This window comes from Hirundo rustica, chromosome 18 (assembly GCF_015227805.2).
Source record: "Hirundo rustica isolate bHirRus1 chromosome 18, bHirRus1.pri.v3, whole genome shotgun sequence".
NCBI lineage: Eukaryota > Metazoa > Chordata > Aves > Passeriformes > Hirundinidae > Hirundo > Hirundo rustica.
Window position 1 is genome coordinate 8,277,828 of NC_053467.1, and position 14,917 is coordinate 8,292,744.

Consider the following 14,917-nt stretch of genomic DNA (forward strand, 5'->3'; position numbering starts at 1 on the left):
CAAGTTGGAGGCATTTTGAATTGGGTATTTGTGACAAGGAGATGCAGTAGAGAACCCTTCAAGGGAGCCCTGCTGCTATGCAGGAGCTCTTAATGGGCATTTGTCCTCTGAGCCTTTCAGCTCCAGGCAGATTCTGAGGGACATTTGGGAACTGCTTTGTTCTAAGAGCTGGTTGGAGCAAGGGCAGCTGTGTGTTGCCTGGCAGGTGAAAGCCCTCGCAGTGTGAACATGACTGCTAGGAAGGGTGGATCTGTACTTGCTGCTGTGTGATCCTCAGCTGGTTGTTCTTGGCAGCGTGGGACCCCAAGAGTTAATCTGTAAGTTTACACTTTTTCTCTAAAACTTGTTTCGTCGGGTTTTTTGTTGTTTTTTGTTTGTTTGGGGGGTTTTTGGGTGTTTTGTTTTGTTGGTTTTTTTTCCTTTCCTTCCCTGTGGGGATGGGGTGGGTGAAGTAAAGAGTTTGAATCTAAACTTAATTTTTTGAAAGGTAGAAGTGGGCATATTTGAAAAGCAAGACCTCTCTTTATACCTCAAAGACAAGACTCAAGCTTGTGCAGTAGTGTAGGCTGCAGGGCAAAGTACTGCTGTCTGTAGAGTCGAGTTGGATGTGTGCAGGCAGAAAACAAGTTACAAGACAGACCCCCTGGGCCAAGCTGGCTGTAATTTTTCATCATGGTAACAGTTCCTTTTCAAAAACAAAGTCTGTAATTGTGCCACAGCATTTGAGCAGGTTGTGAACAGTCAATGCTTTGCTTCTAACTCCTTTTAAGTAAGTTTACATATCCTATTTCTACTCTGGAATTAAGCCATTTTAATTCCCCATGCTAGACTTGGGGAAGCTGCCTTTGCCCAGTTACCTTCTCAAACATACTCCTGTCCCCCTGCATTGGGGCTGGGGAGCAGAGGGGAATTTCTCTGGCCCTCCAGCTCTCTTGTTTCTCCTCCAGCTGTCTTGTCTCTGGCAATTGTTTCTGAGGCCAGAATGGAAGGCTTGGGCTAGACAATACTCTTCCATCTTCCTTCTGAATTCACCATGGCTTGTAGTTTGTTTTACAGTTTTTGGCTATGCCCTGGTCTTGTCTGCAGATGGAAAAGCAAATCATACCTAGCTAGTGTTGGAAATAACATCCTCAGGTAGAGTGATAAAGCTCTCACAGAAATGGTAATCTTTTTCATAAAAGATATTTATTGGATTAAGACAAGTAGTTACATGACAGGTTTTGGCAATTTTAGTTACATACCAATGTGAAACCAACAACGGCTTTTGTTACTAGAAGCTGAAAGTCACATGATTGCAAACGCCTTTGCATTTTTCATGTCATGGATGTATGATCTAGACAAATTCTGCATTCTGTGGCATTCCCTGGATGATAACGCAGAATCATTTCACCAAGTACAGGAATTGTTTGGACTATGAACACATAATTGGTTAATTGGTTACAAATAATCTTCTTTGTCACCCATGACTCTGCTCAAGTCTCTGCACCCCACCCCAGATACAGATATGTCTAGTAATATTTACACAGAGAAGCAATGCAGGAGTTATTCAGAATTTGAGACCTGTTTTTTACCAGTCCTGGTTGTGAAGTCAGCTTTAAAATTGTTTCTGTTGACACTGGCTTTGCAGTTGGTAGTTGTTTCATACGTGGTACATGTCAGAGAGCAGTATATGTAGTTTGAGTTCACTTTTCTGTTGCTGATTCAGGAAGAAAAGAGTAGTTCCCCCGGACAGTTCTTTTACTGATCAAGACTACGCTGAAATTAACTTAAAATCCTAACCTGTGGGATAAGAAAAAAGGGATTGATTGCTGTCTTTGGTTTGAAATCTTGCTTTCTGTGAGTCCAAAACTATCAAAGGCTTGACTCAGAGTTCATTTTACTGGTAGTTTCAATTTTTTTTTTTAGTTATTTGGTCACTGTTATAGTTGTTAATTCTGATTTTCTTGTTGCCTGGTAGTTACCCAGGGCAGTCCACTTTTAGTTTTAAATGTGATACTGGATACTTCCAGTGCTGTACCTTCTAAGAGCACAGTCCATACAGTACTGTACTTGCATACCTTACGTTCTTCTGATGGCTGGATCATTTTCAACCTCAATATTGAAAGCAACAAGACCATTAAATGAAAAGCCTAAATAAAAGGTCACATTTTCATTTCCAGCAGGCACTGATTCCTGATGGAGTGGCAAGATACGGAGCTCCTTCACGTGACCGCGTATAAATAAATTTCTGTCCTTGGTCCAGCCAGAAACTCTTTTGAGATTGTCACGAATTATGGAGATATTCCATACAGTTCCATGCAGCCACTTCATTCTCTTCTCATCTAAGGACCCCGCCATCAACTTGTCAATTTTAGTTTTGTGCACAATCTTATTTAAGCCATAACCTTTTCCGAGAAAAAAATGGGTGTAGATTCTTTTCTTTCTGGTAGGAACATCTTTCATTTTGATGTCATATAAGCGTTTCAGGGTTTGAAGGGCTGAAGTTAAAATTTCATCTTTATCAGGATTAGGCTCTTTGTCTAATGCGTCATCTGGCCAGTACAGCAAAGTGACCAAAAAAAAGGCGCTTGCTGGAAATGCTCTTTTTCCTTTGAAGAATCTTAAACTGAGCTCACGAAGAGTTGGCAGTGGAAGGAGTTTGGCTGATCCTGGTGATAAGCAGGCTAATGTGATGTGGCACAAAATAAAATTGATCAAATCATTGTCCTCCAGCTTGTTCCTCAGCGGGTTTTCTGGATAGAAACTAAGGATCCTTTCTAGCTTTTCGGCTGACCTGTTCTCTTTCTTGTCTGTTAGGAATGACAGGATATTGGTGACATTTCCTCCACCACTCCTATAAATATTCATGCGTCTCATGAACTGAGTGTCAGGACCATTGTTGCTGTCATCAGTAAGTGATGCTGAGATGAAGAATTTAGCATATACCGCTGACTGGTGTCGCAGCCATTTTCTGGGATTATAAATCTGTTCTTCCTTATCATCATTTTCATCATCCTTCTCTTGGTTTTTATCTGTTTGGAAATAACTTAGTTCTTCTGAAATCCACTCCAGAGCATTATACAGGTTCTGGCGCAAGCCTTTTAAGCGGGAATGAAGTGTTCCCCATGGTTTTTTTATGTCTTCAGGAACGTAATCTGTCGTGAGATACCTCACAAGCTCAGTATGTTCTCCCTCTGGACTTCTGTGGAATACAGGCAGCGTGGACAAAAATCGAAGAAGGCGACAACCTACTTCTACTTCTCCAAAGTAGCCAGCGTTGTTCATACTTTCACGTTCTTCCTTTGCTGCGCACTGTGCAGCCCTGAAGCATTTCATAGCTTTAAGAGCAATCTTTACCTTCTCAGTGATCCTTTCAGGGGTGTCCTCCTCTGTCATTTTATCCACAGTGAAACTAAACCATCTCCTGTAGACTTGACCTTCTGTATCCAAAATAAAAGAATCAGTTGGCAAATGCGATTTTGCGACCTCTGCCCAGTATTTTGCATCTTCAAATTTTTCGTTGCTGTAATTTAGTCTGGCAAGCTGCTGGGCAAAAAAAGGATCTTTTCCAAGGAGTTCATATGCAGCTTTTAAAACAGCAATGGCTTTTTCACAGTCTTCAGCTTCACAGACATGTTCAATGAATGGGGAGAAGAGAGTATCAGTATTGTCACCCCTGCTTCTTTTACCACGTCGAATAAACAGATGTCTGATAAACTTTATGAATTCTTCTCGTCCAAATCTGTTTTCAAAGAGTGCCTTTTCCTGAAGAAGAGCTGTTGCAAGTTGACTTAGCGATTGATTCCCTGAAAGCTGATGCAGAATTTCTTTTGCAACCAGGCAGTGTATTATCCGAACAGATGAAATGTAAGTGGTACTTTCCCTTAGCTCAATAAAAATCATTCTTACTTGTTCACTCAAGTGATGTTTGAAGTCGTATGCTCTTGCTTTACTCTCTGTATATGCCCCCAGCCCCAGGAAAGCCTCACAGTGTGACAGTGAAATATATGAATCGGGTACATAGCAGTTGAGCAGAGCCACGTAACGCATCAAGCAGGTGTCACGAGAGGAAGGGTCGATGCCTTGCAGTATGTGCTCTACTGTGTCTGACACGTATGTTTTATTGAACTCCTCACACATCAGCACAAACGTAAGGATGAATTCTGGCTCGGCATATTTCTGCTGCAGGTTTGTAAGTTTAGTATTGAACAGATTTTTCTCTGACTCTGTCAGTTTGTGAGTGACAGCAACTGTGTCCAGTGGTGAAGCCTTGCAAAGCCTTTCAGGGTTATTGCATCGTCTGCAGCATATGAAGATGAAGTAAGGCCTGGAAGTATTCATTTTCCTGGTTGCTATAGCCTCCATGAAATCATTCTGTAGTTCTTCAAAGTACTCATCATCGTAATCTTCTATCAGGAGCAGCACAGGAAAACAGTGAGTGATTTCTCTTTCTTCATAATCTCTGAGGGCGAGCACATGCTTACAAACAGTTGAATGTGGATATGAGGTCTTTATAACAGCACATCTAAAACGCTTTCTGTTTTTCCATAGAACTTGCCGTGCTATTGTGCTTCCACCACTCCCAGGATGGTGAAATATCTTTAGTTTAGCCATAGAATAATTTTGTCCACTTCCTCGTAAAATGCCATCCAAGAGTTTACTTGCCTCCGTGCATGCTTCACGTTCGATGATATCTCCACAGAGTTTTTCATCAGCGAGCCACAAGTTTTCCCACATGATTTTTTTCCCACGGTAAAAATTTTGTTCTATTTCTTGTTTTTGTTTATCAGTCCAAAGATTTAACTTGATATCATCGCATTGGTCAGCACAAAGGATTTCTAGGGAATACAGTTTCTCTTCTTCTCGCAAGGGAAGTGTACACACACCTCCAGTGGAAGCTGGCAGGTGTCTGGGTTGGGCTGTAGAAGGCAGCATTGATTGGATGGTGGCATCCACGTGACTGAGCTTCATACCCACAATACTGCATTGTTCTAGGGTTTTAATGCTGCAGGATGCCTGAGCTAGATTAGCCCACTTCCTGTAATTTTCTTTGGACTCTGAAATGCAGATGATGTACTCTATGCCATTCATCTCTGTATAGAATTCCTGAAAAGTGTCCACAAGTGGTTTCTGCACCGATGACAGCAATAGAAAAAGCACGGTGAAAGAGCGCTCTGGCAGAATTTCCTCACAGATGCAAGTAATTACTTTCTTCAGGTATTTTTTTTTGGTTCTAATCCACGTATTTTCATCACAAGATTTTTCATCCCCAAGGAAGTCACTGCGCCCATTGCAGAATATCCAGCTGGTCTGATCAAACAGTTTCTGAGAGGGGCTATTATCAGTCTTAATTTCTTTGAAAAAATCCTGTAAAAAATAAGAACTTGTTTCATGGTGTTCTTTGTATTTGCTGTACAGCCCTGATACATTGGAATGTTCATCAAAGTCAAAGACACAGAAAATGTTCAAGTGCATTAAAAAGTTGATGTAGTTCAGATTGTCCTGTTCACATCTGTTTGTGACTAGGATGTACCGTAGGGAATCATCCATGTAGTTTTTGCCATCATTTAATAGAATTGATAACTTTCTTCCTAAATCTTGAGGTATTTCTGTAGGTACTTGTGTGCTGGAGAGCTCAGCTTTTTCTCTTTGAGCATCCCTGTCTTGCACAGCTTGAATGAAAGGAGTGAGTTTGTTGCGCTGCACAGGTTCAGACTTTGCTCCTAATCTCTGGTAGAGAGCTGGTTCTTTGGTCAGGATCACCTTCTGACTGCTTTCATTGTATTTTGGCAAATACACTTCAAAACACTTGTTCTTTACCAAGCTGAATGTTGGCTCAATGTCAACCTCCACTACAAATCTTTGTTCCTGAGAATCTTTTGAAATCACTTCAACAAACACAGGTGGGTGAATACATTTCCTTGCAATTTCTTGTAAATCACTGCAAAAGCACTTTTCTATATAATCCAGTGCATCAACAAAGTCTTCTCGGTTTTTGACCCTCATGCCAACGACCTGTCCGTGTTTCCAGCCCTTGTCCTCAATGCTGTCCATGACACCAAAATGGATGGTGCCGTTTGTTCGAGTGTTCATGCAGGCTGAAGCAAATCGTATCACTTCAGAGGCAAATTTGGATTGCAGTTGAAGTTTGTTCAGTTCTGCAGCAATGGCAAAAGATTTGTATTCGTGGCAAGGAATAATTAAATCATTCACTCCCGATTCTGGAGGAAGAACTGTGTCTTTCACATATTTGAACTCTGTATCCTGACTTCTAAATGGCCGACAGTTTCCGAGCTCTAAAACTTCATCAGCATCTTGAAGCTGGGATTTCTTGCTGCTTTTTCGCTTCTTGCCAGAAGTAGGAGCTGTGTTCTCGCTGCTGGTTGTACCCAGAGAGCTGCCTCCACTCGCTTTGCCCTGAGCAGGGGCGTTGCCGGCTTTGGCTGGGCCTCTCTCTGCATCTGTTCTCTCGGGTGTTTTGCTGCTCGAATCCTCAGCTTGCTGTGCATTGTCCTGGAGCCGCAAAAGTTCATCTCTCTTATGGATTAAGATCTGGATTTGGCCTTTCTTCATTCCTATGTCTTTGAGGAAAGACTCATCCAGTTCCATTAGTGCTGGACCCGTCACTTCTTCTGCATATAGTTTGTCTACATACTCCTTCTTGATTCCAGTAGATTCCAGCCAACATTTGACATGGTTCTCAACCCATTCATTCACAGGTAATGTTTTGTAATCTAGAAGTTAAAATCACATATTACTAATACAAACAAATGTTTGTTTGGCCACAGTGTTAGAAGATTTTGTTTCTACCAGTGACAGTGAGGGAGCATGTCTTAACTTCTCACATATCCATAACCTTAGTCAGAAGCAGTTCTGAACAATGGTGCAAGATTAAGAAATCAACAAAGCAAGAAAATAGGAAGAAGACTTGGAAATATGATCCTCATTGCAGGGGATGATGTGATAAGGTTGATGGGAATTGACAGGGCTGGATTCCCTAAACAGGTTTGGGTAGATCATTCACCCACTTGAGTCTGATTATTTTCTGCTAAATTAGGATAGCATCAATACAAACCCTAAGGTGGTGATAGGAGTACTGATTAGTTCCCCACTAGAGATTAATCCTTCAAATGCAGATATTAAAAAGCAAATTGCTACGTACAAATAAGAAATTTTCTGAAAGCAATACATACCCATTGTCTTTGGTGAGGAATATCCTGCTGTTAATGAACAAAATCCTGGGGGGGGGAAAAAGTAACTTCAGATTTACAGTTCATGTTTCTGTGACAGTTCAAGCTGACTTTGGTGTCCTGTTTCCCCAACTTCCTCCCCACCTTCCTGATCTAAGGTAATTTCTGTACCTCTGAAAGCCTGTTCTTGCCAGCTACACTGCTTCTGTGTGCCTGTGTGAAGGCAGCTGCTCCTGCCTCTGACACACACATGGATGTGAAAGAAACGGGGTTGCTGGAGAAGCTTGTGCTGACAGCTGAGCCCAACAGTTCCTTCTGTTATATCTTGGAGAAAATGAGGCCCCCTACCACTGTATCTCAGTTGCTGTCTCTTCTTACTGCTTTTTCTTACTTTACCTACCTTTGCTCCTTCACACTTGCTTTTTCCCCTCCCTTCTTTGGTGGCTGTACTCACTCCTGCTCCTTCTCTTTTCCCACATCTGTTCTAGTGCTTACCAAAATTTCCAAGAAGTTTGACTCACTGCCCAAACCAGCAGAAGGTTTTCTGTTTAGTGGGGTGTCCTCGCCGGAGTCATGACATCCTTCCCGTGGCCAGCCTCCATTCCAGGGGTTCAGAGAGGGGTGGCAGCAGGGACAGCCTGTTCTGTACTGCAGGAGGAATGGGTTAAACACACCTGCTCAGTGTGACTGCAGAGACAGGAGACCTTCGCAGTCAGGAGTAACCAGCCATGGCCCGGTCACCAGGGTCACAGTAAAAGGTGCACTGTGGTGGGGTTTCTTCTCTTACTGTGGTGTGGAGGCTCAGCTCTGGTTCAGCAGAGGCAGGAGCTCAGCCCGCTCCACCCCTGCAGCTCGTGGTGCTAAACAGCAAGTGTAGAAGGAGCAGCCACCAGTGCAGCTGCTCAAGGTCCCCACAATATCTGCAGGTGTCTGAGTGGTGACTAAGGGAAGGAGAAGGGCGTTCACTCCCCGGGACCACGGCTCGGCAGGGGGTAAGTTCAGCAGAAGGGCGTGGTTTGGGGAGATGCTGGTTCTGAGAGAAGAGGGTATGCCGGAAAACAAGTGCACATTTACCCTTTCTGCATCTGGTCAGCCTTGTGGGAAGCTTGGCTGGCACCAGCCTGGCTGGAGCGTTGTGGTGAGCAGGGGCCTCTGAGGGGGGAGCCTGTTACGGGACTGCCCTGATGTGCTGTAGGTGTAAGGCATCCCTCAGCCTAAGTGTGAACAGGTTGGTTATGAAAATGGTGCGAGAAGGAATTCCACTGACACTTTGCACCCTTCTCCGAGAAAGGAGGCTAAACGTGTCCCTGAAATAGTGGTCTTTTCGTGCCTCCGGCCACCTCCCAGGGCTGGGCTTTTACAACGGGTCGGTTTGCGGTGAGTCCGGTCCCGCCCTTGTGTCTCCGCCCCCGCCCGCTGTGACAGCTGATGTCAGAAAGCGTTTCGGAGTAAAGAGCTTTTGCCCGGAGAATCGAAACTGAAAGGGAGGCTGAGCAGAGCGGGGGTAGGGCTGGGGAAGCGCGGCCGAGGGGGCCCGCGGGTCCCTGAGCCCTCCTGGCTCTAGGAGCTATCGGCTTGTGCTCCGGTGGGCTCGGGCTGCTCGGGGCTGCAGCCGAGGGGCTGCGGGCAGAGCTGTGTGCGCCCCGCTCCCACCACTCCGAGCTGCTCCGACAGTCCCGTGGCGCTGCCGAACAGCTCCCACCTCAGTGGGGCCGGGAGACAGAGCTGGGCGGGTGGCACTGCAGGGACATCCTCACTTCTGGCTAAACCTGCTATCAGTAAAGCACCCCGCCAGGCCGAGAACGACCGAGGGCTTACCTTGCAGAGCCCGCGGTGACCGAGTCTCCAGCGCTGTCTGCCTGCAGGGAAAGGGTTTCCACAGGAGGAAGAGATGCTCCAACACCTGCCAGGCTCTGCACGGGCAGCAGTCTGAGCAGTTCTGCAGGTCCTGCAGGTCTCTTATAAACTAGTCCGGAAATAAAAAGGGGAAACTGCTTTAGCCAAACATTCCTGAGGTGAGGCATCAAGTCTCCACCCCCTCCGCAGCAGTGCTGTTGCTGGGTGGTTCTGTTGTTACAATCCAGCAGCCTTATCGCCACCAAAACCAGCTAAGTGACAGGATGGGTTGAGGGATATATTTATGCTTTTGTATTTTTCAGATCCATTTCACTTACTGCTTTTATTTATATATATATATGTATGTATGTATGAGCTACTTACTCACTCCAGGCCCCCTCACCAGGTAAGTAGTGGAGAGGCTGGCAGGGTCAGCGAGCACGAGAGGCTCCTCATCCCAGCCCTCGGTGCCATTGGGGGGCCCAGGAAGCTGTGCTGCAGCAGAACTTAGTGGCTGTTTCCTGTAAAGCACGTGATCAGTTATCAGCTCAGTCTCCCCAAAACCATTTATTTATGGGTTATTTCTTTATCACACAGCACCACAAATTCCTGCCATTTTTATCTCACCTGTGCACCTGCTTCAGGCACCAGGCTGGAGTGGGCTGGTAACAAATGAGGCTCCTGGGCCTTCAGGGAGGGTCAGTGCTCCCCCCATCTGAACAATTCCTGCATCCTCTGTCGGATCAGCAGGCAATGGTTTGAGCAGGCTCAAAACCCAGGCACGTGTCCCTTCCCGAGGGGGCAGGACAGGGCTGCTGCAGGCCTTGGCCCCTTCCCTGTCAGCTCAGTTCTGACAGCTCTGCCAGCACCAGGCCTGCTGGGTTCCCTGGGCACACACTGGCACTAAAAACCACAGGGTTTTAATCTGAGTACAAGTATTTATTTAGTAGATTTATAAAAGACCTTTACATTAAAAATACAAAAATATGAAATAGGCTTTGAATATTTTTAGGTAAAATGACCATTCATTGTTTTTTCAAGCTTTAGAAACATGTAACCTGCAAATTTTGGCATCTTAGGTAAATTGCTCTCACACATTGTAAAAGTAGGGGGGAAAATCCTGTAAAGTATCTCCAGTAAAGTAGCTGTATGTACCCCATCATAGATATTACTGGCAGTAATTTATTTAAGACTAAATGGCACAGTCATACAAATTCTCACATTGTAATTTCTCCTTTAATTAATTCTACTGACAGGTGCAGTGTCACTTTCCTCTTCCAGTTGTTAGGCTGATTAAATATAAACACAAAACTGATTAAGACTGATTTGGCATGCTTCATACTTGTACCACTTGGATTTGATACCACTTTGTAGTAAAAATTAAATAAATATAAATACATTAAATAAATATATTGTAAAAGAACACCCCAGTTACATTAGAATTCAGCATTTCTTCATCCTAGCGCACGTGACACTTTGTCACAGCTTCAGGACCAGTGTAAAGAAATACTGCATCTTTAACCACACAGGCTCCTGTGGAAGGAATTACCAGCCCACACACAGAGGAAATGAGGTTCTACAGCTCTGTGACCCCTCCAACACTGCCCAGCTTTCACTGCTCCGATCAGCTCTTGATTCCTGTTTAGCTCTTTTTCCCAGGACTCATCTCAGCCCTGGCTCCGTGGCCTTTTCTCAGCCCCTGAGGAACATTTGCAGCTGATGAGCCACAGGCAGCTCCCAGCTGCCATCAGTGTTTGCTGCAGGTACTTGAGCAATCTGTTCTCATACTGTGAGTCGAGGACTCTTCAACCTCTTCTGTCAATACTGGTTCATATTAAACAATAAAGGCTTATTATTTTCAGAGTTAGGCAAACCTTGAATTGATGTTTCAAGTCAGTATTTTTTAAAACTGTTTCTGCTCAGGTATGAGCGACTTATTTTCCAGGCTAGTACTGATACAACAGAAATGGTACTTTCATACCATTTTTTTGGATAATCATGAATGATTCCCTTTACAAACACTGTGTGTGTGCCTAATGCCTAATGTGGCAGTAGTGCAAGGGCAGGTTTGGATTATTTGCTACAACCAAAGGGCTCTTTGTGCACATCCCAGTCCCGAGTAATTTTATGATTTCAATCACTGAATCTGAATTTTTTTTTTTTTGTAGCGAAACACATCAGTTACAAAATCACATACAGTACAGGGATATTGGCTGATGGTTATATCCAGCTTTTGCTCTTCATTTCCACTGAAATGGAAAATTTCCATTGAAAACTGCCTCGCAGTCAGTAACTCCATCTCCAGGGTTCACTGCTTTACCACTCATGCCCTGGGCTCCACCATCTCCTGCTCCAGCACAGGCACAGGTACAAGGCACTTTTTGGAAGCTTGGTTTCTTCAAAGAGAGAGAATTCAGCTCTTTGATCCCACTTTTTCCTGTAAGGGTAGGCCTGTGCTTGGAATGTTGGTCCCAGAGAAGAAAGCTCCATCCCTCCCTCTCCTCTCAAACTGTCTCTCCTGTAAGGCTCAGCTCTGCAGAGTCCTCAGCATAGTAATGCTGGAAGAGTCTTTCTTGGCAGCAGATGTGCATGGCGTGGTAGGTGTGCAGGAGCAGGCGAGGGAAACGGGCTGTGAAGTAACACACAAACTCATCTGGGATGGAGCCCAGGGTCTCCTGCACTTCGGGAGGCAGTTCCCTGTAATGGTGCTTCTGTGGAGGAAAACAGAAGAGGGAAAAGCTCAGTCAGTGTGTTTGTTCAGAAGCCTCTTGAAAACAGAGCTGTTGGTGATCCTGGACACAGTAACCTCCTACTGGGCTCCTGTAAAGGCGCTCAGTACCTAAATCAGGGTCTCACACAGGCGGGCAACAACAGCAGCTGGAGGGAGGAGCCTGGAGTGCACCAGGAAATGACTGCTTTACCTTATTTCTCATCGCCCTCAGAAGGTCCCGGACGGAGCCACCTTTATAGGATCTGAATTTTCGAAGATCTGCAAGAGAAACAATTTTTTTGTGTGTGTGTTGTGATGCAATTTTAGGTGCTGGGGTGTGTGCCTGCAGCCACAGATCCTTGCAGGTGTGTTTCAGTACATAAATATGTATTTGCATTTGAAACACTTCACTGGCAAGTAATAGCGATGTGCCAAAACTGAGACAGTGTTAGCCTTATGTTCCTGTCCCAGGGAACTGGGAACAGCAGGTAATTCCCACTCTGATAAAATGCTATCCATTACCTGTCTGAAGAGGAACAGTGATGTGCTCTCTCCAGTCCAATTTCACCACTTCTCTTCCACCTCTTTCTAACTGCTTGACTATTGGACCGTCTAACGATTCTTTCTCTATCCGGTCACTAACATCCTGGAAAAGACATTCAGGTTATTTCTAGTTTTATTTCCAAGTTTTTCCCAATATTTTCAAACTGCTGCTTCTGGCCAATTAATGCCTGTCCTGGTGATAAAGTTAGAATTCCACTTCAGTCCATGACAGTTCTTGGGAACAGGATGCAGAGGTTTCTGAGATTATTTGTTTCACCCTCTGCTAAAGCCTCTTTAAAGAGGAGAAGATAAGGCTGGAAAGGATCTCAAGCCCTCAGCCACTTCCCACCCCACATCAGGATTCAGTGCGTGCTCACTCTTGAAAACCCTCCTGGCCCTGTTCTCTGTGGGTACTGGAGCTGCTAGAGGAGACTTTCCTCCCACCCACTGACCTTGGTAACTTCAGCTCTGAAAGATCTGCTCTAAGACTAAGCCATTGCTTAGGAGCTCCACCCAGGTTTTACCATTGGGCTGCCTCTCTCCTCACAGTGAGGCTGTGGATTCTGTGAGCTCAGCCACAAGAGAGAGCCTGAATTCAAGACCTGAAACAGTCTACAGGAGCCCTGAGAACTGAGAAAAGGTCATCACAAACCTGAAAGAACTGGAGCTGTTTCTCTAGACTCCAAAAGAAGGGGTGTTTGAGCACACAGCTGGCAGATGGCCGTTTCTGAGGGTCCATGTTTATCATCTGCTCTATTAAATCACGAGCAACAATGTCTTCTGCAAGGAAGAGCGTGCAAGGAAATTTACTTCTTTTATTTTCTTTACGTTCTGAGTGAAATGTAGAATTTTTAAATTTTATAATATTTTGTGCTTCAGAAATTCATTATGGGATTTTTTACTTCCTCCTATCCTGCTAGTTCAAGTACAGAAGTGCTGGACAACCAAGAGAAAAAAATATCAAAGACCAAGAATATCAAAGTTCAGCTCTCTCCCACCCTTTAAATACAGGAAGTAACTTCACAGTCAAGATTGCAGGGTTCAAAATTGTGTGTTCCAGAGTTGCTCTGGCGTACTAACTCCAAGAACTTTAGGCACTTTACTTCAGGAGGACCTGAGGAGTACAACCTTCCTCTCTGCCAGGCTGCAAGTAACTGTGGGCCTTGGTTCTGTCACTGGTGTTGGTGTTTAGCAGCCTGGAATGCTCCCTGCAGCGCAGTCCTTACCGTGCCTCCCTGCATCCAGAGCCTCCAGGCTGTAGGCTCCCAGCAGGATGTTGGCTTGCCGCTGCAGGGACTTGCCAAAGGGATGGCCGCCTTCGGACACCACGTAATAGAAGACGCAGCCAGCTGAAAAGATGTCCACGGTGTACGTCTGCAAAGAAACAGCCTCCAGTAGCAGCGACATCTTTTCCCCCTGAAAGCTCTGATTCTCACAGGGTGGTTATTTTGCATCTGGGAGCAGAAGGAAATTTTCTGACTCGCAGATTTGAGCTGCAAGGCAGCCTGGAGGCCCAGGCACCGGGAGCTGCCTCTTTTAGGGTCTGGCCTGGTCCCAGGCAGCCTGGGAAGGGCCAGGACTCACAGGGTTCTCTTTGCAGTCTTCACTCAGCATCTCCGGGGCGATCCAGCCCTCGGTGCCCGGCACGCCCGAGCGGCGGCTGAAGCTGTGCCTGCCCACTGCCAGCTTCTTGCACAGCCCGAAGTCTGAAATCATGGCTTTGACTTTCCCGTGAGCGTTGGGCATCGAGATGAGGATGTTGTGGGGCTTCAGGTCCCTGTGGACTGTTACAAACACCTGCTTATCCACTCAGGCAGTCCCAACAATCATTGCAAATTTTTAAGTGGACCTTTCACAAAGCTGACCCAGCATTCATTAAACCGAAGTCTTAACTTCAAATGATTTTCATCGGGAATTTCATTTATTTTATTCCACCGTGTTTTATACAACTCCTATCTAAAAACTTCAGCACCCTGCACCAACAGCAAGAACTCGCTTTAGTACTCTGGGGCTGCAGAATGTTGCAGGGACAAGGCCAACATTAAATCCTAGAACCACAGAATGGTTTGGGTCCAAAGGGACCTTTAAAGATCATCTCACTCCAACTCCCCTGCCATAGGCAGGGACACCTTCTAATAGGCCAGGTGAACAGACCAGTACCAGACCAGTTTCTCTTTATTTCCCAGCTAAGAAAACGTAGTCCTCCATCCAGTCCTGAAAGGAGAGGCATTCTTACCAATACTCAGGGAGTGCAGGTAAGCCAGCCCAGACGTTGTCTGCTGCAGGAGAGTGATGGGCTGTAAGCCGTGGTGGCTGAAGGCCTTCTGCTCAACATACTGCAACAGAGAACCCACAGAATCAGCCACAGCACTGCACAGAAGCTGCATAAATAATAAATCCATGCACTTCACCCCTCAAAAGAGATGGGCCTGGATAAATTGTGCTAGCTGGTAGCCCACAGCAAAGAGCCTTTTTTTGGCTGAAGGTAATGATCTCTAAAGTCTCATTCAGAGCTAGAATTCTGTACAGTACTGTGCTCCAGAAAGAAGAACAATCTTTAAAGTCTGGTAGGAGGGGAAGGATGACTAGAAGGGAGTCCTTCCCAAGAAGTTAAAAATCAAAGGACAACAGCTTCTGATCATAGATCAGTCCAGGGTTA

The 14,917-nt window shown here is 45.3% G+C and overlaps 2 protein-coding genes across 5 annotated transcripts in view; both read right to left on the reverse strand.

Annotated features, from left to right (window-relative positions):
• Positions 1-1,197: 1,197 nt before the first annotated feature.
• LOC120761059 (sterile alpha motif domain-containing protein 9-like) lies at positions 1,198-9,529 on the reverse strand. Of its 4 annotated transcripts, XM_040081913.1 has the most exons (6): positions 9,390-9,529; positions 8,988-9,135; positions 7,665-7,817; positions 7,173-7,217; positions 2,058-6,713; positions 1,198-1,779 (listed from the first exon to the last, which is right to left on the reverse strand). In XM_040081913.1, exons 4-5 carry the CDS (start codon positions 7,174-7,176, stop codon positions 2,059-2,061), a joined length of 4,659 nt encoding a protein of 1,552 aa, XP_039937847.1. In that variant the 5' UTR covers positions 7,177-7,217; positions 7,665-7,817; positions 8,988-9,135; positions 9,390-9,529; the 3' UTR covers positions 1,198-1,779; position 2,058. The 4 variants fall into 4 exon arrangements, with proteins under 4 accessions (XP_039937847.1, XP_039937845.1, XP_039937844.1 ...); XM_040081911.1 differs by having other exon boundaries at positions 1,198-6,713; positions 7,691-7,817; XM_040081910.1 differs by having other exon boundaries at positions 1,198-6,713.
• Positions 9,530-9,920: 391 nt separating this feature from the next.
• The window catches only part of ERN1 (endoplasmic reticulum to nucleus signaling 1), a 32,675-nt gene continuing 27,678 nt past the window's right edge, over positions 9,921-14,917 (reverse strand). Inside the window, exons 16-22 of the mRNA XM_040081680.2 lie at positions 14,495-14,594; positions 13,843-14,042; positions 13,485-13,632; positions 12,911-13,038; positions 12,238-12,361; positions 11,927-11,994; positions 9,921-11,716 (exon numbers count right to left, since the gene is read on the reverse strand). Coding sequence (XP_039937614.1) covers positions 11,510-11,716; positions 11,927-11,994; positions 12,238-12,361; positions 12,911-13,038; positions 13,485-13,632; positions 13,843-14,042; positions 14,495-14,594 — 975 coding nt within the window. The 3' untranslated portion in view covers positions 9,921-11,509. The remainder of the gene's footprint in view (positions 11,717-11,926; positions 11,995-12,237; positions 12,362-12,910; positions 13,039-13,484; positions 13,633-13,842; positions 14,043-14,494; positions 14,595-14,917) is intronic.